Source organism: Vitis riparia, chromosome 18 (assembly GCF_004353265.1).
Source record: "Vitis riparia cultivar Riparia Gloire de Montpellier isolate 1030 chromosome 18, EGFV_Vit.rip_1.0, whole genome shotgun sequence".
In the NCBI taxonomy this organism is placed as follows: Eukaryota; Viridiplantae; Streptophyta; class Magnoliopsida; order Vitales; family Vitaceae; genus Vitis; species Vitis riparia.
In genome coordinates, this window is record NC_048448.1 from 36,144,215 (window position 1) to 36,168,279 (window position 24,065).

The 24,065-nt window shown below is 32.5% G+C and overlaps 3 protein-coding genes across 5 annotated transcripts in view; all 3 read left to right on the plus strand.

The window, feature by feature from the left end:
- Positions 1–881: 881 nt before the first annotated feature.
- LOC117906443 (disease resistance protein RPV1-like) overlaps positions 882–24,065 on the plus strand; it is a 35,960-nt gene continuing 12,776 nt past the window's right edge. The window contains exon 1 of the mRNA XM_034819465.1: positions 882–1,549. Coding sequence (XP_034675356.1) covers positions 1,056–1,549 — 494 coding nt within the window. The 5' untranslated portion in view covers positions 882–1,055. The remainder of the gene's footprint in view (positions 1,550–24,065) is intronic.
- Positions 6,863–8,014, plus strand: LOC117906447 (disease resistance protein RPV1-like). The gene is made up of 3 exons (XM_034819469.1): positions 6,863–7,214; positions 7,348–7,656; positions 7,746–8,014. Exons 1-3 carry the CDS (start codon positions 7,092–7,094, stop codon positions 7,962–7,964), a joined length of 651 nt encoding a protein of 216 aa, XP_034675360.1. The 5' UTR covers positions 6,863–7,091; the 3' UTR covers positions 7,965–8,014.
- LOC117906446 (disease resistance protein RPV1-like) lies at positions 7,954–12,148 on the plus strand. 3 transcript variants are annotated; one of them, XM_034819468.1, is made up of 3 exons: positions 7,954–9,339; positions 9,431–10,071; positions 11,983–12,148. In XM_034819468.1, the coding sequence occupies exons 1-2, from the start codon at positions 8,032–8,034 to the stop codon at positions 10,031–10,033; spliced, it is 1,911 nt and encodes a 636-aa protein (XP_034675359.1). In that variant the 5' UTR covers positions 7,954–8,031; the 3' UTR covers positions 10,034–10,071; positions 11,983–12,148. The 3 variants fall into 3 exon arrangements, with proteins under 3 accessions (XP_034675359.1, XP_034675358.1, XP_034675357.1); XM_034819467.1 differs by lacking the exon at positions 11,983–12,148 and adding an exon at positions 11,363–11,375; XM_034819466.1 differs by lacking the exon at positions 11,983–12,148 and adding an exon at positions 11,351–11,373.

Genomic DNA, 24,065 nt, shown 5'->3' on the forward strand with positions numbered 1-24,065 from the left:
ACCCAAATATACGGTGTAGTTGTATAAAAACTATAAAAACGTATTTAGAAGGTCACAAGAAGCTTCAACTTCCTACTTTATATATATATTTTATATATAAAAAAAAAACTGTTGTACATTAAACCATTTATTTTTCATCTTTCTTTAAAAAATAATTACTTTCATATTGTTAAGAGAAATACTATTTGAAATACTTTTCTTCATCTCTTAGCCTACTGTCCACGTTTCATTGTAGTATCTAAATATCATACAAAAAACATAAAAATATTATTTTTTAAAATATCATTAGGATGATTTATACATTTTTACAATAAGTTAAATGAAATAAAATGATAAGACAATTAAAATAAATTAATTTGTTAAAATTTTATGTTTTTAATCATCGTGTTTAAAATGTTATTTATTTAAGACATAAAAGAAACAATAATATATACATATATTTTTATGTTTTAAAATATTAATAATTTTATATCCAAGTTAATTGCTAAGATTATTATGATATTTTTAATAATATATTAAATAGAATACGAAAAATAAAATGATTGAAATTAATTTAATTTATGTTAAAATATAGAAGGGAGGAATAAAATATGTATTAAATTATCTGATTGGTTCGGAAGTTTGCTTTCATACGGGATATTGGGTTGGATCCTAATAGGGGAAAGGACTCATGGCAGTAATATCGAAAGGCTTTGACTGGTCAAAGGAATACCAAAAGTTTGAAATTTCAAGGAAAGGACTTATGGCAATTGAATTGAAAGGCTTTGACTGGGTCAAAGGGAAAGGGCCAATGGCCATAGTGGGTTTGTGGTGGCCGGTGGGTGGGTCTTTCTTTATATTTTTTTTAAAAGCCCCCGACCTCCCCACTCATTACTCCTTCACATGCTTATGCATTGGGACCCCACAAAATGGGAAAAGGATCACCTGCTTGCATGTGTTGGGACAATCGATTAGGACCCAAAGATGCCGTAGGGGATATCAAGTATTGAGCCTATTGACTGACCACAAGTTAATCCTCAACTCTCTTTAAGCTTTCATCCAGAAACTCTCCAACAATGGCTTCCTCTACCCAAAAACCCTCTTCTTCTTCTTCTACCTCAATCCGTCAATATAACTTCGATGTGTTCTTGAGTTTTAGAGGTGAAGACACCCGCTACAATTTTACGGATCATTTATTCGTAAATTTGCATCGGATGGGGATTAAAACTTTCAGAGACGATCAACTTAAAAGAGGAGAGGAGATCAAATTAGAACTTTTAAAAACTATTGAAGATTCAAGAATTTCCATAGTTGTGTTCTCAAAAGACTATGCTCAGTCCAAGTGGTGTTTGGATGAGTTAGCGAAGATCATGGAGTGCAGGGAAGAAATGGAACAAATAGTCTTTCCGGTGTTCTACCACGTGGATCCTTCCGATGTGCGAAAGCAAACAGGGAGCTTCGGAGAGGCACTTTCCATTCACGAAAGAACGGTAGATGAGAAGAAGGTGCAAAGGTGGAAGGATTCCTTGACAAAAGCAAGCAATCTAAGTGGTTTCCATGTGAATGATGGGTAACTTCAACTTCCTTAATTTGTGCTTTTGATTTAATTAACTTATCAGGATTTAGTTGTCTTAAATCAAGTTAATAATTTTGTATGGTAAAGCTTGCTTTGTGATGTTATTAATAGTAGGCTCAAAACTTGTTGCCTTCTCATTATGTGTAAAATGTTCAATATATTGGGTTCTTTTAATACTTTTCACATCTTATATGCCCTTACTTTTGTTATATTGACAAAATCAAGTGAATATCACTAAATTTGCTTCATATTTGTTATCTTTTGCAATTCCTTAATACTCATCAAGTGTTACATTGTACTTTATAATTGGCAGGTATGAGTCAAAGCATATTAAGGAAATTGTTAGCAAGATTTTTAAAAGATCAATGAATTCTACACTGTTGCCCATTAACGATGATATAGTTGGGATGGATTTTCACCTTAAAAAACTAAAATCATTGTTAAATAGTGACTTGCATGACATTAGTGTGGTTGGGATCTATGGAACTGGTGGAATTGGTAAAACTACCATTGCCAAGATTGTTTATAATGAGATCCAATATCAATTCACTAGTGCTAGCTTTCTTCAAGATGTTAGAGAGACATTCAACAAGTGTCGTCAACTTCAACTACAACAACAACTTCTTCATGATACAGTGGGGGATGATGAAGAGTTTAGAAATATCAATAAAGGAATCAATATAATAAAGGCCAGACTTAGCTCAAAAAAGGTTCTTATTGTAATTGATGATGTGGATGAGTTGCAGCAATTAGAGTCAGTGGCCGGAAGTCCTAAATGGTTTGGTCCAGGAAGTACAATTATCATTACAACCAGAAACCAACATTTGTTGGTTGAGTATGGAGTGACTATATCATATGAGGCTACAGGATTACATTATTGGGAAGCTCTTCAACTCTTCAGCCAACATGCCTTTAAACAAAATGATCCTAAAGAAGATTATGTGGACCTCTCAAATTGCATGGTACAATATGCTCAAGGTCTCCCTTTGGCCCTTAAAGTTCTAGGTTCTTCTCTTCGAGGCATGACAATAGATGAATGGAAATGCGCATTGGATAAATTTAAAAAAAACCCTATGAAGGAAATTAATGATGTGCTTAGAATAAGTTATGATGGGCTTGATCCTTCTCAAAAGAAGGTTTTCCTAGACATTGCGTGTTTTTTCAAAGGTGAATGCAAAGATGTCGTGTTAAGAATATTAGATGGTTGCAAGTTAAATCCAATGTGGAACATAAGACTTCTATGTCATAGATGTCTGGTAACTATCTTTGGCAACGTCGTACAAATGCATGACTTGATACAACAAATGGGTTGGGCAATTGTTCGTGAAGAATGTCTCGGGAACCCAAACAAATGGAGTAGATTGTGGGATGTTGATGATATTTATGATGCATTTTCTAGACATGAGGTACGAATTAAATGCCTAAATATAGTTATTTAAATATTTATAATCAATTTTTTTAGTGGTTAATTGTCTATATAATTGTAGTTAGGATTTTTATCTTGTGTTGTTCCCTTATTTTTCATTATTGTTTTTCCAGGGGATGAAAAATATTCAAACCATATCTTTGGACTTGTCTAGATCAAAAGAAATACAGTTCAGTACAAAAGTGTTTGCTAAAATGAAGAAACTTAGGTTGCTTAAAATCTATTGCAATGATCATGATGGTTTGACAAGAGAGGAGTATAAAGTGCATCTTCCTAAAGACTTTGAATTTCCTCATAATTTGAGATATCTTCATTGGCAAAGATGCACTTTGAGGTCTTTACCTTCAAGGTTTTATGGAGAGGAGCTTATTGAAATCAACTTGAAGTCTAGCAACATAAAAAAGCTTTGGAAAGGGAATAAGGTATGATCATTATTTAACGTTCTTTTCTTTTTCATAATTTTCAAGTAGAAGAATTTTTTTTATTAAAAGAATGTCTTTTGTTACAGTGTCTTGGAAAACTAAAGGGCATTGATTTAAGTAACTCAAAACAACTTGTCAAAATGCCAAAATTCTCAAGCATGCCGAATTTGGAGAGACTAAATCTTGAAGGTTGTACAAGTTTGTGTAAACTTCATTCATCTATTGGCGATCTCAAACGATTGACTTACTTGAATTTAGGAGGATGTGAGCAGCTCCAAAGTTTTCCAACTAACATGAAGTTTGAATCTATTGAAGTCCTTTATCTTAGTCAATGTCGAAAGTTGAAGAAGATTCCTAAGATCCATGGGAATATGAAACATTTGAAGGAACTTCATTTAAACAAGAGTGGGATTAAAGAGCTACCAAGTAGCATTGTGTATTTATCATCTCTTGAAGTCCTTGATCTCTCGGGTTGTTCAAACTTTGAGAAATTTCCTGAGATCCATGAGAATATGAAATTTTTATGGAAGCTTGATCTATGTTTCAGTGGTATTAAAGAACTCCCAGACAGCATTGGGTATTTGGAATCTCTTGTAATTCTTGACCTCTCATATTGCTCAAAATTTGAGAAATTCCCAGAGATAAGAGGGAATATGAAATGTTTGAAGAGCCTTTCTTTAGATGAGACTGCTATTAAGGAACTCCCAAATAGCATTGGGTCCTTGACCTCTCTCAATTATCTTTCTCTTAGAAAATGTTCAAAGTTTGAGAAATTTTCGGATGTATTTACCAATATGGGACTTTTATGTGACCTAGATTTACATGAGAGTGGTATTAAGGAACTCCCAGGCAGCATTGGATGTTTGGAATCTCTTAAACGTCTTGACCTATCATATTGCTCAAACTTTGAGAAATTTCCAGAGATCCAAGGGAATATGAAATTCTTGAAGGAGCTTTCTTTAAACCACACCGCTATTAAGGAACTCCCAAATAGCATTGGGTGCTTGCAGGACCTTGAAATTCTTAACCTCAATGGTTGCTCAAATTTTGAGAGGTTTCCTGAGATCCAAAAAAATATGGGAAATCTATGGGATCTTTCTCTACACGAAACTGCTATTAAAGGATTACCCTTCTCAATAGGTTATCTCACTGGACTTGATCACTTACATTTGGAAAATTGTAGAAACTTGAGAAGTCTTCCAGACATATGTGGGTTCAAATCCCTTAAAGGCCTCTTTATAATTGGTTGTTCAAATCTAGAGGCTTTTTCAGATATCACGGAGGATATGGAACAATTAGAATGCCTTTTGTTACGTGAAACAGGCATAACAGAGCTGCCATCATCAATTGAACACCTGAGAGGTCTTGATTCCTTGGAATTGATCAATTGTGAGAACCTTGTGTCTCTTCCCAATAGCATTGGTAGTTTGACACATCTTACAACTCTTCGTGTTCGTAGCTGTACAAAGCTCCATAACTTGCCTGACAATCAGCTCCTGATCCTGGCCACTCTGACGTTTGCTGGTTGAGTTGACAGTTGGATAGCCAACAGAGATGAAGGAAGTGACTGAGGAAAGAGAGTTGATGGATACAAATTACTTGGGATCTCTCTTTGGATAGCCAACAGAGATGAAGGAAGTGACTGAGGAAAGAGAGTTGATGAATACAAATTACTGGGGATCTCTCTAGTCTTAGTACTTTGTTCATGATTATCTTTGTTGTAACCCATATGGCCACATGTACTACCTTGAGATTAACACATGCAATGTAACTGTCCCTAGTCTTTTAAAAATTTTAGTAAAGACTACTTAATTGTCCTGGTAAAAATTCAATGTGGTCAAGGATTTGGTATAAAACAATATGAGAAATTACTCCTGGAGGTCAATAGGCTCACTAGTGATTTTATTAAGGAAAAGTCTCATATGTAAATTAGACTGCATTTGAAAGTATTTTTATTTGAAATGGTTTTAGTGAAAACATTTTTTCAATAAATATTTTTAAAAAAATCACCCATTAAACAGTTTTTTCAAATTTTAAAAACTATTTCCTAAATTTTATCAATCATATAATGTTTTTTTAATAATACTTTTTAAATTAAAAGCATTTTCTAAAATTACTATCAAATGAATTTTTAGAGTATGTATGACAGTATTTTTATTCAAAATATTTTTAATGGAAGTGTTTTCTCCAAAAGTATTTTTAGGAAAATCACCTATGAAATGTCTTTTTAGAAAACATTATAAATAATTTTTCAATACCACAAGTGATTTTTTTAATTTTTAAGAATGTTTCCAAAATTTTGACAAACACCTTTTTTTTTTTCAAAAAAACTTTTTAATTAAATTAAAAATGTTTTTTAAAATTACTATCAAACGGATTTTTAGAGTGCGTTTGATAGTGATTCTAAAAAGTATTTCCAACATCTGTAACACTTGAAAAAAAATTTCTTCAAATATTAAAATCTATAAACACTTCCTATATCACTGTCTAACGTATTCTAAATATTGGTAGTGATCCATTATGCCCTCGGGTGAGACCCAAAATATACCATGAGAAGATCCAAATGGGGATGTAATAGAGGTAGTACAATTGCTTTAGGAATGCACAATTCATAATGCTTACGTTGTCAATGATGCTTATGTTATGTTGTAGATTGTGCATACCTACTAAAACACCCTTTAGTTATTCATTGCTAAAAATTCAAAATAGAAACATTCCATCTACTGAGTTGTGCACTTCATCCCTTCTGAAAATACTTTTCAACTTCAGTTGAGTGTGCCCAAAGTGAGGGAAGAAGTTGATGTGCGACTTGTAGTATGAAGATCTTCATTCGGGTTGTATTCAATTCCATTAAAATTCATCATGTGTTGGTTGTATTAAGAAGTTAGTATGCTATGTTTTGGAAAAGATGAAGGGCTGGAATAGGGATAATGCAAATTGATTCATACAAATGAACTATGAGAAGAGTTCCTATTATGTCATGTATAACAAACAGTTTGATGAATGAGAGTTTAGTTTTCAATTTGTAATAAGAGTTCCCTCAAGCTTTAAATCATGTCATCAATGTTTGAGACTGAATCCTAACTTGGAATAACATATTAGATTTCATACAAACGGTTGCACTCTTTCATATTTGATTCTCAAAACATTCAAAAACCTAATTCATCTTAAGAACTATTCTAGGGTTTCATACATAAATCATCAAATCGATTTCATTGAATTAAACGCTTAAGCTATGTTTGGTTCTTGGAAAATTTGAGGGAAAATTCGAGGGAAAATTCGAGGGAAAATTCTAACTAATTTTAGTTATATTTAATTTTTTTTTTTTTTTTGTATTTTTAAATGTGAAACCAAACATGAGAAAACCATTTTTTTTAACATTTTTTTTCCTTTCCTAATTACTTTCCAGGAATCAAACATAGTCTCAAAGCTAGCATTCTTTGAGAACAATAAATTGAATAAATTGAAAAAAAACCCTAACAAGAAAATTAATGATGTGCTTAGAATAAGTTTTGATGTGCTTGATAATCCTCAAAAAGAGGTTTTCTTGGACATTGCATGTTTTTTCAAGGGTGAATGCGAAGATTTCGTGTCAAGAATATTAGACGGTTGCAACTTAGATCCAACAATCAACATAAAAGATCTTTGTGATAGATGTCTAGTAACTATCTTTGGCAACGTCGTACAAATGCATGGCTTGATACAAGAAATGGGTTGGGCAATTGTTCGTGAAGAACGTCCTGGAGACCCCCACAAATGGAGTAGATTGTGGGATGCTGATGATATTTATGATGCATTTTCTAGACAAGAGGTATGAATTAAATGCCTAAATATAGTTATTTAAATATTTATAATCAATTTTTTTAGTGGTTAATAGTCTATATAATTGTAGTTAAGATTTTTATCTTGTGTTGTTCCCTTATTTTTCATTATTGTTTTTCCAGGGGATGAAAAATATTCAAACCATATCTTTGGACTTGTCTAGATCAAAAGAAATACGGTTCAATACAAAAGTGTTTGCTAAGATGAAGAAACTTAGGTTGCTTAAAATCTATTGCAATGATCATGATGGTTTGACAAGAGAGGAGTATAAAGTGCATCTTCCTAAAGACTTTGAATTTCCTCATAATTTGAGATATCTTCATTGGCAAAGATGCACATTGAGGTCTTTACCTTCAAGGTTTTATGGAGGGGAGCTTATTGAAATCAACTTGAAGTCTAGCAACATAAAAAGGCTTTGGGAAGGGAATAAGGTATGATCATTATTTAATGTTCTTTTCTTTTTAATAATTTTCAAGTAGAAGAAATTTTTTTTTTATTAAAAGAATGTCTTTTGTTACAGTGTCTTGGAAAACTAAAGGGCATTGATTTAAGTAACTCAAAACAGCTTGTCAAAATGCCAAAATTCTCAAGCATGCCGAATTTGGAAAGACTGGATCTTGAAGGTTGTACAAGTTTGCGTGAACTTCATTCATCTATTGACGATCTCAAATGGTTGACTTACTTGAATTTAAGAGGATGTGAGCAGCTCCAAAGTTTACCAAATAGCATTGAAGTTTGAATCTCTTGAAGTCCTTAATCTCTCAAATTGTTCAAACTTTGAAAAATTTCCTAAGATCTATGGGAATATGAAATTTTTGAGGAAGCTTTATCTATGTGAAAGTGGTATTAAAGAACTCCCAGACAACATTGGCTATTTGGAATCTCTTGAAACTCTTGACCTCTCAAATTGCTCAAAATTTGAGAAATTCCTGGAGATAAGAGGGAATATGAAATGTTTGAAGAGGCTTTATTTAGATGAGACTGCTATTAAGGAACTCCCAAATAGTATTGGGTCCTTGACCTCTCTCCAAAGGCTTTCTGTTGAAAAATGTTCAAAGTTTGAGAAATTTTCAGATGTATTTACCAATATGAGACATTTATGGCATCTAAATTTATGTGAAAGTGGTATTAAGGAACTCCCAGGCAGCATTGGATGTTTGGAATCTCTTGAAACTCTTGACCTCTCAAATTGCTCAAAATTTGAGAAATTCCCGGAGATAAGAGGGAATATGAAATGTTTGAAGAGGCTTTATTTAGATGAGACTGCTATTAAGGAACTCCCAAATAGCATTGGGTGCTTGCAGGACCTTGAAACTCTTGACCTCGGTGGTTGCTCAAATCTTGAGAGGCTTCCTGAGATCCAAAAAAATATGGGAAATCCATGGGCTCTTTTTCTAGATGAAACTGCTATTAAAGGATTACCCTGCTCAATAGGTCATCTCACTGGACTTCATCAATTAAATTTGGAAAATTGTAGAAACTTGAGAAGTCTTCCAGACATATGTGGGTTGAAATCCCTTAAAGACCTTGTTATCGATGGTTGTTCAAATCTAGAGGCTTTTTCAGAGATCACGGAGGATATGGAACAATTAAAACGCCTTTTGTTACGTGAAACGGGCATAACAGAGCTGCCATCATCAATTGAACACCTGAGAGGTCTTGATTCCTTGGAATTGATCAATTGTAAGAACCTTGCGGCTCTTCCCAATAGCATTGGTAGTTTGACACGTCTTACATATCTTCGTGTTCGTAACTGTACAGAGCTCCATAACTTGCCTGACAATTTGAGAAGCCTACGGTGTTGCCTATTGAAATTAGATCTAGGTGGTTGCAATCTGATGGAGGGAGAAATCCCCAGTGATTTATGGTGCTTATCCTCACTGATATCTTTAGATGTAAGTGAAAACCATATTCGTTGCATACCCGCTGGCATCACTCAACTTTTGAAGCTCCAAACCCTTTACATGAATCACTGCCCGACGCTTGAAGAAATTGGAGAGCTTCCATCAAGTTTAACAGAGATGGAGGCACATGGTTGTCCATGCCTAGAAACTGTAACTTTCTCAAGTCCACTTTGGTCTTATCTGCTCAAATACTTCAAATCAGCAATTCAGGTATCAGTTTCATGGCAGAATTATTTATTTAGTTTTTATAATATTTTTTTTTAAAAAAAAACATGAGATTTACGTGACATTTTTTCTACAGTCGACGCGGAGGACATTTGTCATTCCAGGAAGTAGTGGAATACCAGAGTGGGTAAGCCATCAGAGAATGGGGTGTGAAGTAAGAATAGAGCTCCCAATGAATTGGTATGAAGATAACAACTTCTTGGGATTTGTTCTATTCTTCCATCATGTTCCCCTTGATGATGATGAATGTGAGACAACAAGAGGTGGTATTGCACATTGTGAATTGACGATATCCCATGGTGATCAATCTGAACAACTGCACAATATATTGTTTTATTCTGAATGTAAAACCTACCGGATTAGGGATTTATCATATGGCCACAAATACGACCGCTACTGCAGTGGTAGCACATCAGATCCAGCAATTTGGGTGACGTATTTCCCTCAGATTAAAATTCCCCGTGAGTATCGATCCAGTCGGTGGAACAACTTTAAGGCTCACTTCCACACTCCAATCGGTGGTGGCTCTTTTACGTGTCGCACTAACACATGCTTTAAATTGAAAAGCTGTGGGATACATCTGTTGTACGCCCAAGATCAGATCCATTGCACTCAGCCGTCAAGAGGAAGCCTTGGTGACAGAGAAGATCACCCAGCCAAGAGATTAAAGATTCTCTAGTTTCCAAAAGATCAAAGCTTTATTTAAACCCTAGCAAGGTATGTCTTCTCTCTTTTTTATTTATTAGATGGAATTAGTGAAAAGAGAAATATCTGGATAACTTTTAAAATCATATCCTAGTGACTGATTTTTTATTTATTTATTTTTATTTTTTTGTTCTTTTTCTTTCCTAAAAAAATGTTTTAGAACTTATTACTTGGAGTAGATTATTGAATTTAAAAGGAAGTCATGCAATTTAGAGGGTAAAATTATATGTGTAGAGCTTAACAATTATGATACATTGATTATGGGATCCATCTGTAAACAACCTAAAAGGTGAGAGCATGACTTAGGGCCGGTGGGCTTGGCGCAAAATATCTTTTTATTTATTTAGGAATTTTAAAAAATAAAAATCAAAAGTACAAGCTTTGTTCAGCTCCTAAGAAAATGATTTTTATATGAGAAAAAAGAAAAAGAAAATCATTTTGTATGAGAGAAAAAAAAATATACTAGATAGATTATTTAGATTATATTCTACTTAATTGTTGATAAATTTTAATTTTATTTAAATAATTTATGTTTTATTAAACAATTTTGTTAGTGGTAGGTTGTTTTGGTTGACTCTTAAGATTTTTAAAATACCTAAGTTTTTAGGATTATTCATGTGGCAACTAATTTACTATTGATAATGATGGTGCTACATTTATATTATATTGTTAGAAACAAGTTTTGAATAAAATTTTATCAATTTAATTATTTAAAAGATTCTTAAAATTTATTTCTAAAATTATTGAATTTTTAAAGTTTTGCTAAAAAATGTAAAAATTTTAAAAACTTATGATCACATTTCTTGCTTTCTTTAAAAAAAAAAAATCCTTTGAAAATATTGCTTGAATTTTTATTAATTTTTAAATAAAATTTAAAAATTATCAACTTTTTTTTTTAATCATTTCATATTTCATAGTTTTTTTCTTTCACAATGAGTATCAATAATTAAAACGTTTCTTTTTTTCCATTTTTTATTTTTTATTTTTTGTTTCATAACTAATATAGGTAATCACATATTTTGTTAAATGATCATGGAATATAAAAAATTTTGTATGTTTATTACAATTCATGTTTCTTTTTAATTTTTGCGTGTTTTTTTTTTTTAACTTAATTTGCCCCTACCCATCTACTTCACCACTGCTTTGAGGCCATATCGAAATAGTTTGAAACATATAACTTATATGCTTCTCATTTTATATTTATATTTTTTTATTTTATTTAGTCATTACAATATATTAAAAATTATGAGATTCTATTTGTGTTATTAAGTCATTACAATAAAATAAAAAGGTTCTTATGCAGAGAAATCAAATCAGAAAAAATGAAGACATCTCTAGTTTCAAACTCTACTTAGCAAGGCATGTCTTCTCAGTCTTTGGTTTTATTGAATATTAAAATATTTACGATAATTTTTAATATGATTACATGCTTGGAAGAATATGAAGTTTGATATGGGATTAGATGGTCAAGTCATTCAAATAGGTTCTATTTTTTCTTCTCTTTTTATTTTTTATTTTTTTGCTTTTATTTTAATTTATTTGTTTTTAATTATCCCAAAATTTTACAAAATTTGGAGATCCCATATTCTTAGGTCTAAGTTTAAAACTCCTTTATTTTTTCTAATAAATATCTTAGTACCCTATCAAAGCTTTATCTTCGGAATGAATTATTGAATTTAAAAAGAAAGATCATATTACAATAGCTATTTTGGTAGGCCAAAATTTTTGTTTGAATTAACTTAAATTTTTATTTAGAGCTTGATTTATGAATTGGTAGGCCAAACGATTATCATATGTTTTTCAAATTGCACAATTATCTTATAAGCATGGGTTAATATTTATTTTGATCTTACTTTTCTTTATTTTTAAAGATGACATTATGATATACTCGTGGAACCATGACTAATCGTTGTCATTGGTCAGGATGCTGAGGAAACATGACTAACTATTGGTCCTGGAATTGGAAGTGGTGGCAGAGATGCAATATTGAACCAGAATGAGAATACCATAAAAGAGACTCTTTGTTTGGATTGTGGATTTTAATTTGTATGTTTTTAAGCATGGATAATTTGAATTGTGGATTTGAATTTGTATATTTTTAGGTATGAATAATTTTATTTATTTGAAGTTATTCACAAGTGCTTTTAAGAATGACTTTGACACATTGATAAATTATCTATTAAGATCATATGCATAGTGAACAAACTAGCTTAAATTCTTTTATTGTGTTTTAATTATGTTGCAAATTATTTCGTAGTGTCGTATGAAAAGAGATATATTCAATATTTAATTACAAATGTAGTCGATCATAATCCAAATACTATAAAAAAAATGTTACCATAATCTCGACTAGTATCGTTAAATTCTATCTTTGATAGCTCTAGTTTAAAATCTCTTAAACCTAAACTGCAAAAATCATTTTGTTAAATCCAAACATTATTTTGTTTGATGACCATTTTTATGCACCTATTTTAAATTATTTATAAGGTCATTTTTATCTTGTTCTTATTATTTTTGTCTCATGAAACATTTAATGCACCTATTTCATATCACTAAAAGAAGGGAAAATATGTTGAATAATAAAAGGAATTTAAATAAAATATACTAATATGACTACATTTTAATACTTGAATTGTGAGGAATGTTTATAGGGCTTAGTCATGTCCAAGTTTCATTACTCAACTTGTTTAACCCATTTTTTTTATATATATATTTCTTTTCTTATAATAAGTGTAAATACATCATAATTTTAATACTAGTGTTTGATAAAATTGAAAATTAAGTACTAAAAAAACCATTATTCTAAATTATAAGTAATGACATTATAAATGTTGAATTAGTATAAAGTAGAGTAAGAAAGGAGTTCCTAAGATTTTTTTTTTTTTTTTTTTTTGGCATTTCTCTAACAAGAAATAGAGATATTTTGTAACATATATTTTTTATTACATATATGTTTGAAATTTTGTAGTCTTTTGAGAGAGAGATGACCTCTTGCTAAGAAACAAAATAATGCCCCCAGCCTCATGTGCTAAATGAGTTACCTGGATTAAGCACACTTCCTAACTCTTTTGAAAAGCATGTAAGAAATACATACATACATATATATATATATATACATATATATATATATATATATATATATATATATATATATATATATATATATATATTGAAGAATAAAAATACACAAAATGAACTACAAAAGATGTGCACTAAATTACACAAAAAGTATACAAAGGGTGTCAGGCAAAAGGATCAAAAAAGAGTGACGCAAGTCCTTGCAACTCTCTACAAGTTCTGATCCAAATCCTTGGTAATTCAATGGTAGTAGACACATAGCCGGGCTACTTCAACTACCAAATGACAAACTCTCTACAAGGTCCCCAGGCACCCTTCTGATACCTGTGGACTCTAACTCGGTACCCAGCTGTATGTTTGTGGCAACAGTTATCCTTTGATGAACTTCTACTGGAAAATTAGATCACATCAGAAGAAAGGCACCATTCCACCTTACAAGCTATTCAAACTTAGGATCCCATCTACTTTAGGAAAAAAGATAATAACATTAAAATAAAGTTCTCCAAGAGAGCAAGAGTAGAGGGAAGCCCCTTCTCTTAGAGAAACTTGACAGTCTCATTTCCCATAAAGCAAATTAAGAAACACATCAATCAAACACCTACAAAGGAGATCACCACCATAATTTGCTTCTGTGTCTGTATTAGTTTTCTTCTAAATCTTTTATATAATGTTAGAAAAAAAATAAAAAGAAAATAAAAGACATGAATTCAACTATAAGGTCCACAGAATCTTTTAAGTAAATAAGTAAATAAATAAACAAAAATAACATGAACCACATGTGAGATCATTGGGAAAGATCAGGGGAGATCCAAAATAGAAGAACTCCAGCTGAAATGGTACACATTTTCAAAGAATAGGGGAAAAGTTAAGATCCAAGAAAAGAATCCAAAATACAACAATTAACTCCGAAAATCAATCAGCCATTTCTTTCTAAGAAAAACTAAGTGCTTCAATGGTTTCTCTAACTTGTACATTCTTAATAACTGAGATTCATTGCCAAGTCAAATAACCCATTCTGGAATACCTCATACAAGTAGAAGAATTGATATTGAATGTATGGTGATACTTTAAGTTCATGCCATTGGGATTTACAAATTTAACTAATAAAGAATCTGATCCAATAAATACAGACCCTTCAACCATCATTTGAGATAGAAGACACTATCAAAATTAGATTCACCATCCCCATCATTATAATAACCAATACCAAATAATCAAAACCGTATACATGCTCAATATCAATCCAATACAAGACAAAACTGATATTGTGTTACACAAATTTGTAAACTTAAGTTGTACTAGCCATTTGTGACTCACTGCTTCCTGCATGTGGATGTGAGGAGGAATCAGTAGCATGCAAAGTCGAATTTCCTTTGATGGCAAACAAGTTGAATTCTGGTTTTTGTATCGAAGACATAAATTTGTGAAATCGATCATCAAAACTAGCTTTTAGTTCCTGTGGTGATAGAAGGTTTAGCCTTTCAAGAACTTTAACCGCAGTGTTTGCTGCAAGGTTAATCTGTGAGATGGCAATGGCAAAACAAATTAGTGAAAAGCTCTTTCTGGTGAGGTCTATAAATGTTTACTTCCAAAACCAAAGTTCAAAATAGAAAAGCATTCCAAATTCTTACGCATTCTATCCTGAAGAAAGTAAGACATAGCAAGAAAATAAGAGTGCACAAGGTAGACAAAACAAAAAGAAGACAACATTAAAAAAAGAAAAAAAAAAGAATAGTAATAGAAAAGTAGGCATACAAACCATTCCTAAACCTGTTACACGCTTCCCTGGCATAATCAACCTTTACTTTGGATGGGGGTTGGGGTAGTTTTGCAAAAGCCAACACAAAAACTAAAGGAAATATATTGAGATCCTTATTTGTTTGGTTGGAAGAAAGGCTGCCCAGTTAGATGATTGTTTTGGGTTCATCAACAATACAAGTGTAGTCTAGTGCAAGTTCTATTGTTGCTTCTCTGCTTTTCTCTCTTCCCATTTCTTGATAGTCATATGACATGTACCATACATGTGTACCCCAATTGAGCACTCTTAATGTGATAGAATATATATTATATTATTTTACCTATTTAGATATAAAAATAAAAAATATATATATATACTACTAACTGAATAGGAAAAAACCAGATAACTAGACTAATTAATTTTATTTTTATAACTAAAATTTTGAAGTTAAGAAAAAGTATTAAATAAGATATTAATTTTTTTCTACTAAGGTAGCTCTCAAGAGATGTGGGATAAGGTAAAGGGATTTAAAAGGCTGCGTTTGAACCACGAACCACAAGCTCATTATGAGAATAACTACTCCACTATGTTCCATCCTTATTTGTGTTAATAATTAACACAAAACAACTACATAGGCTATTTCAAAAAATAATATATATATATATATATATAAATCACATTTTTTTTCATTTTCAATTTGTTTTCATATTTAAATATGACTTTTTTTTTACCATTTTGAATATATTTTCATATTTAAATATTGTATATATTTTGTTTAATAAATTTAAACCATTAATATATTTATATAAAAATGAATAAATAATATTATAAATATTATTTAATTTTTAATTATATATTTTAAATTTTTTAATTTTAATAAAATATAAAATATATATTTATAACCTCACTGGTTTGACTACGGTTCAACCATCGGTCCGACGAGTGAATCATGAACCGGTAACTTTTTCGATTCAATATCCGATCTGGTTCTGAAAATATTGTTAAAAAGTGACAATATTTTTTTTAATAATTTTAATCATGTAAAATTATATTATTACATAAAAATTTGATTACTTTACTTAAACAATATATTTTTATTTACATGAGGCATTGTGTAAATATTTAACTTTTCAAATACAAAATATTTTTAAATATCTAATAACATAATATAATTTTCATTAATAAATTTTAAATATTGTAATCATCAATATTATTAACAAACAGATAACAAATTACTTATTAAATTATAAATTATAGAATACATTGGTATAATATATATTTTTTTATTTAAAACAATATTGAATGTTGAAATACACGATATAATGTAACCATTATATATAACATATACAATTGGACATCTTGTATAAAATAAATATGAATGTAGTATAATATGTTCTATTGAATATAATATTATAAAAAGTTAAATTTCACTATCTCTTCAAGTTTGGTATAAATACATCTAATCATCACTGATTTCAAATTTGGTCAGTTAGCACCTTAATAAATTTATTTTATTTATAAAATTATTTTTTTAAGAGATTTGAATAAAAAGGATTTTAGATAAATGTGTTTAATAATTTTTTTTTAAAATAAATTTTATACATGAAATACCTCTACAAGGTATTAGCTAACGAAATATAAAATCAATGAAAGTTTAATGTATTTATACTAAGTAGGATGTGAATCAAATTAATCTTACTTTGAAATATCATGTTTTATATATATATATATATATATATATATATCCTTACCATTCCCTTTCCATTCAACCTACCAACCAATTATATTACATATCTAGCCAAAGGGAAATGAAAGTCAAAATTGATTGAGACACCCTAGCCAAGAATTAAGTTTTGAGACAATGCTATTTAAAGTGGGCCCATCACTCTAAAAATAGTCAAGAAGGTTAAGTTACTTATGTGTACATGCTCCTCTCACTGTGGCCCTCTCCTAGAATTACTTAATATTACTACTCTATATATATTTTTCTTACATGCATGATGTTTATTTTACTTACCAAAAAATTCACATGCTTTACATTTGGTGACTGTTGAAAGAATTTACATGCTATATATTCAATCCAAGCATATGAAACTTCTGCCATAAAAATCATTTCTGAAAAAATTTAGGATCATACTTACCTCCAGCCATAGTTTGTAAATTGTAGTTGGTGAAGTCTCAGATTTCCAAACTCTGATCTCTCTTATGAGATGGTGTATTACTGAAGGAAAAAGCAGAGAGATGAGTTCGGGACCATGAGAGATCTATATAACTGTGGCTTCTCATCATACCACGTTGCTTCTAATTTGCCACACTATGAGCAGTTTGTAGAACATGCTCCTTAACCGTAGTGGAAGTGAGAGATGGTGGAGGACGTGGTCGAGGTGTTGGATCACATCAGAGTGGTAAACGTGTGTGAACATGTAGCTGATAACATTCTCCCACTTGGTCCACACCTTTAACCTAATGTCCTATCTTAGTCCATCAATTATCTGCATTAAGTAACAAATACATGAATCATAACGATAAGTCCTCTATATAACAAGTGTTACCTTCCATGTATTACAGTGTATTCATTTCTTAACATTATTCTTTATGTGGCACTATTACTTAATGAATAAACCCTATGTTCATTCTTGGTCCAATGAAGTTGAATTTTCTCAAAATTAAATAAAAGTGCACATTAATATGAGAAAACATCATAATAAGAGTTTGTACAATAGAAACTACATAAGGGAACTAAGTCTCATGTTCAGTACATGATTCTTGAATTTCAACGGTGGCATGTCCTTAGTCAAAGAATCAACGGTCATCAATTCAGTGCTAATGTGCTCAATAACCACTTTATTTTCTTTAACACGTTCTCTTATGGCTAGATACTTAATGTCGATGTGCTTGCTTAGACTTCCACTTTTATTGTTCTTTGCCATAAAGACTGCAGTTGAATTGTCGCAATATATACTCAATGGCCTAGAAATTGAATCCATAATTCTAAGCCCGAAAATGAAACTCTTAAGTCATACACCATGTGAAGTAGCTTCAAAACAGGATATGAACTCAGCTTCCATAGTAGAAGTAGCAGTCAAGGTCTGCTTAACGCTCATATAAGATATAGCTCCACCGGCCAATACAAAAATGTATTTAGATGTTGATTTGCGTGAATCAACACAATCAGCAAAGTCTAAATCTGAGTAGCCAACAACCTCTAAATTTCTTGTCCGTCTATACATAAGCTTGTAATCTTTGGTTCCTTGAAAATACCTCATCACTTTCTTTGCAGCTTTCTAGTGGTCCGAACCTAGGTTACTCTGATATCGTCCTAACATTCCAACAGCAAATACAATGTCAAGCCTTGTGCAGACCTGAGCATGCATCAGACTTCCAATTGCATAAGCATATGGAATGTTCTTCATTTGTTCCATTTCAAGATCGTTTTTCGGGCATTGGTTCAGATTGAACCTATCACCCTTCACTATAGGGGAAACACTAGGTGAACAATCCTTCATCCGAAATCTCTCTAAAACTTTATTGATATAGGTTTCCTGAGATAGACCTAAGATACCTTGAAATCTGTCTCTATGAATCTTAATGCCAATGACAGAAGATGCCTCACCCATATCCTTTGTGTCAAAATTTTTAGAGATGAATTGTTTCACCTCATGAAGTAAACCCTTATCATTGGTTGCAAGTAAGATGTCATCCACGTATAAAACAAGAAAACAAACTTTACTCTCATGACCTTAAGGTATATGCATTGATCCATAACATTTTCTACAAAACCAAATGAAGAAACTATGTTATGGAATTTTAAATACCATTGGTGAGATGCTTGTTTTAAACCATATATGGATTTCTTGAGCTTGCAAACCAATTGCTAACCATCACTAGAGGGGAATCCTTTAGGTTGTTTCATATAAACCTCCTCCTCTAGCTCTCCATTAAGAAATGTTGTTTTCATATCCATTTGTTGCAATTCCAAATCAAAGTCGGCTACTAATGCCAATATAATGCGCAAGGAATCTTTCTTAGATACAGGAGAAAAGGTTTACATGTAATCGATTCATATTTTTTTAGTGAACCCCTTTGCAACAAGTCTGGCCTTGTATCTTTCAATGTTGCCTAATAAGTCTTTCTTTGTCTTAAAAACCCATTTACAACTAATGGTTTTTGCACCATTAGGCAACTCAACAAGATCCCAAACATCATTGCACCTCATGGAACTCATCTCTTCCTTCATGGCATTATACCACAATTTTGATTCTTTGCAACTCATGGCTCGTGAAAATTATTTGGATCATACTCGGCTCCTATATTGTAGTTAGATTCTTGTAGATACACTACATAATCACTAAGAATTGCTGACCTCTTAGTTCGAGTAGACCTTTTTAAGGTTGCACCAATATCTTCTAAGGAAGTATAAGGTTCAACTTGTTGTCTAGAAGTGTCAGGCAACTCCTGATCAACCTGATCTACTGTAATGTTGTCAACAGCTTGTGGAACTTCAATGACCGGTTGAACTTCAGCGATTGTTCGTTCTACACCCATTTGAACTTGAGGGGTGTGATGACCAATAAACAATCTATCACTCGAAGTGGAAGGTTGAAACTCTGTATAATCAATATCAGAAACTATGTTTCTGAATTGATCGCTCCCACTGACCAAGTCATATTCAAGAAATTTAGCATTTCTTGATTCCACAATCCTAGTGCTGTGAGATGGACAGTAAAATCTGTACCCCGTAGACTTTTCAACATATCCAATGAAATACCCACTAATAGTCCTTGGGTCCAGTTTCTTCTCTTGTGGATTATAAATTCTCATTTCAAACAAGCATCCCCAAACACGCATATGTCGCAAACTCGATTTCCAACATTTCCATAACTCAAATGGCGTTTTTGGGACAGTCTTAGTTGGAACTCGATTTAATATATACACTACTATCTTAAGTGCTTCAGCCTACAAGACTTTAGGAAGTTTTGAGCTGCTAAGCATACTCCTCACCATCTCCAATAAAGTTCTGTTTCTTCTTTTTGTTACACCATTTTGGTCTGGAGAACCAGGCATGGTGTATTGGGCAACAATCTCATGCTCTTGAAGAAACTTCGCAAATGGCCCAGGTGCTTGTCCATCTTCCAAGTATCTTCTATAATATTCTCCACATTCTATCTAATCTCACGATCTTAATTTGTTTACCACATTGTTTCTCTACTTGTGCCTTGAAAACCTTAAAGACATCTAATGCTTCATTTTTGTTATGAAGTATGTAGAGATACATGTATCGTGAGAAATCATTTATGAAAGAGATGAAGTATTTCTGACCATGAGAGTCCATGTCAAGACTACATATATCAGTATGTATGATCTCTAATATGGCGGAACTCCTAGTAGCACCTCTATTTGACTTGTTAGTCTGTTTTCCCTTAATGCAGTCCACACAAGTCTCAAAGTCAATAAAATCTAAAGTACTAAGTACCCCATCATTCACCAACCTTTTGATTCTATCTATAGAGATATGACCTAATCTCCAGTGCCACAATATAAAGGAATCCTCATTAACAACACATTTCTTAATGTCACTTTGGACATGTAATGAATTATGAGTGGTATCATTTTGTAAGAATATGTGATAAAGACCATCAGACAAAATACCATTCCTAACACAATCAGATTTATAAATCAAACTGAAAGATGTTTCTGAAAAATGAAAGAAATATCCAAACGGTACAAGTCTAGAAACTGAAATCAAGTTTCATGAGAAACTTGGTACATAAAAGGTCCTTTGCAATTCCAAAACAAAACCACCATTTAAAGTTAAGTAACATATCCCTATTGCTTCCACATGCGAGCCCATCTTGTTTCCGGATAAGATGAATTGCTCACTTCTCACTGGCTTCCTTAGGTTTTGCATACTCTGCAAGGAATTTGAAATGTGGATTTTAGATCCAGAATCAATCCACCATGTGTTGGTATTTACATTAACCATATAAGATTCAGAACAAACAAATGAGGTAAGGTTACCTTTCTTCTCAAGACATTTCTTCTTCACGTGTCCTTTCTTTTTTTTCTTTTGCATCACCAACATGGCACTTTCTCCTTGTTCCATCATTAACCTTCCTTCCTCTTGAACACACATGGTCATCAATTCATTGATAGACCACTTATCCTTATGTGTGTTGTAAGAGATTTTGAAAGGTCCATACTGAGGCGGAAGAGTGTTAAGGATAAAGTGCACCAAGAATGATTCAGACATTCCTACCTCGAGCTTCTTTTATTGAGCCACTATGTCTCTCATCTCCATGATGTGTTCGTGTACACCTCTTATACTGGTGAGCTTCAGGGATGTGAACTTCATAATTAGGGTGTTTGCTAAGGCTTTATCTGAAGTGATGAATTGCTCATCAATAGCCTTTAGCAATTCGCGGACATTTTCATGTTGCTCAATTGAACCACGTATACCAGCACTAATTTTTGTCTTAATGTACATCATGCTGAGGCGATTAGATTTCTCCCAGTGTTCGTACAATAGAATTTCATCAGGTGTGCTGGTATCAGTGATCTTATGTGGTTCATCTTTCCTTATGGCATAGTCTATGTCCATGCACCCTAATTGAAGAAGAATTCTCTCCTTCCATATCTTAAAGTTATCTCCCCTAAGTTCGGGAACTTCACAAGGAATATCAGATATGCTGGGTAAAACTGCACAAAAATATTACAAGCTTATTAAAATTTGAGGTTTTAATTTAAATTCATATAGAACACGCTTAAAAATTGAATCTAATTTTATTAAAAATTGCATGTTGGCCAAATCTTTAATTCAATCAGATTCATTATCTTTATGATAAACTTTATCAAACTATTTTACTGAATTTATAAAATTTATTATGAATATAGTTTGATATTTTCTATCTATAAGCTTTATGATAAACCTATAAAATTAATTCTTCCTAACTCCTATGGGTAAATTAGGAAAAATTAATTTTAGTATTTTATCCTAATTAATTATATAAACATAATGAAATCCTTGTGGGGTAAAATCGTTATATTTATATAATTAATTATAATTAATGTCCATAATGTGATCCTTATTTACTTAATATATAATTTTATATAATTAAAGATGTTGTGGCTATTCCTTAATTATTTAAAATTATATGGTTCACTAGACATTAAAACTATATGATATAAATTTAATATATCTAACACAAATTTAGGCAACAATTGCATGTAATTGAACTACAACTTTACACATAAAAATATATAAATTATAATAAAATAATTTATTTTGCATGTATAAAAATTACATGATAATTTAAAAAATAATTTAAAAGGTTTCAGATTATGAATGGGTGCCTAAACCCAACAAAATTATTTCAAACGGGCCATAAGTGCCTAAACTAGCCCAAATTTAACAATTATCCCATGGCCCAATACTTTAAGCCCCTTAATTTTGTAAAATGGGCCACTGCCATGCATTGAGCTTAATGGGTCCAAAAGCCACTTATGTCAAGGCCCAAAACAATAGTGGAACCCAATCTCTCTAGGTTCAACAAATTAATTACACTTGCACCGAACCTACCATCCTAAATTTCCACCACCCTGTGGACTGACTCATCACCGGTAGCGACGTGCTCGCCGCCACCCACGTGGACTACACCATCACCAGCTAGCCATGGAGTCGCCTACAACACATGCAAGAACAGCCTCACACGGTGCCCTTCAAGCCACTTGCATCACCATCCAGGCCAGCCTTACACGGTGCTTCCACGCGCGGCGGCCTTCCTTCGAATCGGCACCACCGCAAGGTGCATGGGTTCAACACCCACGCACAGGTAGGCGGAGACTGAATGCTCCTATTAAACGACACCTTTCCTCACAGCAGCACCGTGCTCGGCCTCGAAACAACCTGCAACTTAATGATACAGGCTTGACAACGCTCTGGGAAGGTTTTGGGTTACTCATAGTTACAATCAGCTCGATATTTTGGGTTTTCCTTGACCTCGATCGGCATTACAACTAGCGCGGAAAGCATCGATTTTAACGCGACATTTTCCGACAGCCTGCAACACTAGCAGACAACCTCTATACTCTCCAGGCAGATCAACATGGTCGGCCGTGGCGGAGTCAATGGCCAACACAAGTGGGAAGGGTGGTTCCGTCGGAGTGCAACCCCGACTCCACCATCCTACTCCTCAACGCCCAACTTCTTTAAGAGTCCGCAAGCCACTCAGTAGATGCAGAGGGAAGAGCAATAGAAAACTTAGACACTTCAAAGAAAATGAAGCTTGCTTTTGGGAGGAAGAACAGGACCAATATATGAACTTGGACCCATGTCATTACTCCCGGTCAAATTATGAATATATAAAGTTTGATTAAAAGAGAAACTAAAAGCACTATGTCTTCTGAAAATCACTCAATCACCAACCAAATCTGGCTGAAACGGGCTTGCCGAGACTCCATCAAATGGGTTCTAAATATTTGTTCTGTTATCTATTATTTTTCTGGTCAACAAGCAAGGTATTTCAATTTATGGAGTGTTTTAAGAGATCAACTTATGGATGCTTCTATCAAAAACATATTGTATAATTGTATCTTACATCCAGAAAAGAAACCACTAACTAAGCAAATCTAGTGCAAAACATTACCAAGCTAGAGGCAAGATTCAAATTGCTCTGATACCAAATTAAAGAATTTACATGCAATATATTCAATTCAAGCATACGAAACTTCTGCCATAAATATCATTTCTGAAAAAATTTAGGATCATACTTACCTCCAGCCATTGTTTGTAAATTATAGTTGGTGAAGTCTCAAATTTCCAAACTCTGATATCTTTTATGAGATGGTGTACTATTGAAGAAAAAAGCAGCGAGACGAGTTCGGGACCATGAGAGATCTATATAACTGTGGCTTTCCATCATACCACGTTGCTTCTGATTTGCCACACTATGAGCAGTTTGTAGAACATGCTCCTTAACCGCAGTGGAAGTGAGAGATGGTGGAGGACGTGGTCAAGGTGTTGGACCACATCAGAGTGGTGAACGTGTCGTGTAGTTGATAACAACAGTTAAAACCTTATATTTGGAATTTAATTTCATTTGAGTAACTATTATATCCTTATTTGGGTCAAGAGTCCAAAAGAGTGTACAGTGAATATTCTTAAAAAAATTTAAAACCAAATTATTATAATTTT

Coding starts and splice junctions, on each gene's coding strand:
- LOC117906447 (XM_034819469.1), top strand. CDS start 7,092: ATGCATGGCTTGATACAAGAAATGGGTTGGGCAATTGTTCGTGAAGAA. Junction 7,215..7,347: donor ATGCATTTTCTAGACAAGAG/GTATGAATTAAA, acceptor TTGTTTTTCCAG/GGGATGAAAAATATTCAAAC. Junction 7,657..7,745: donor GGCTTTGGGAAGGGAATAAG/GTATGATCATTA, acceptor CTTTTGTTACAG/TGTCTTGGAAAACTAAAGGG.
- LOC117906446 (XM_034819468.1), top strand. CDS start 8,032: ATGAAATTTTTGAGGAAGCTTTATCTATGTGAAAGTGGTATTAAAGAA. Junction 9,340..9,430: donor ACTTCAAATCAGCAATTCAG/GTATCAGTTTCA, acceptor TTTTTTCTACAG/TCGACGCGGAGGACATTTGT.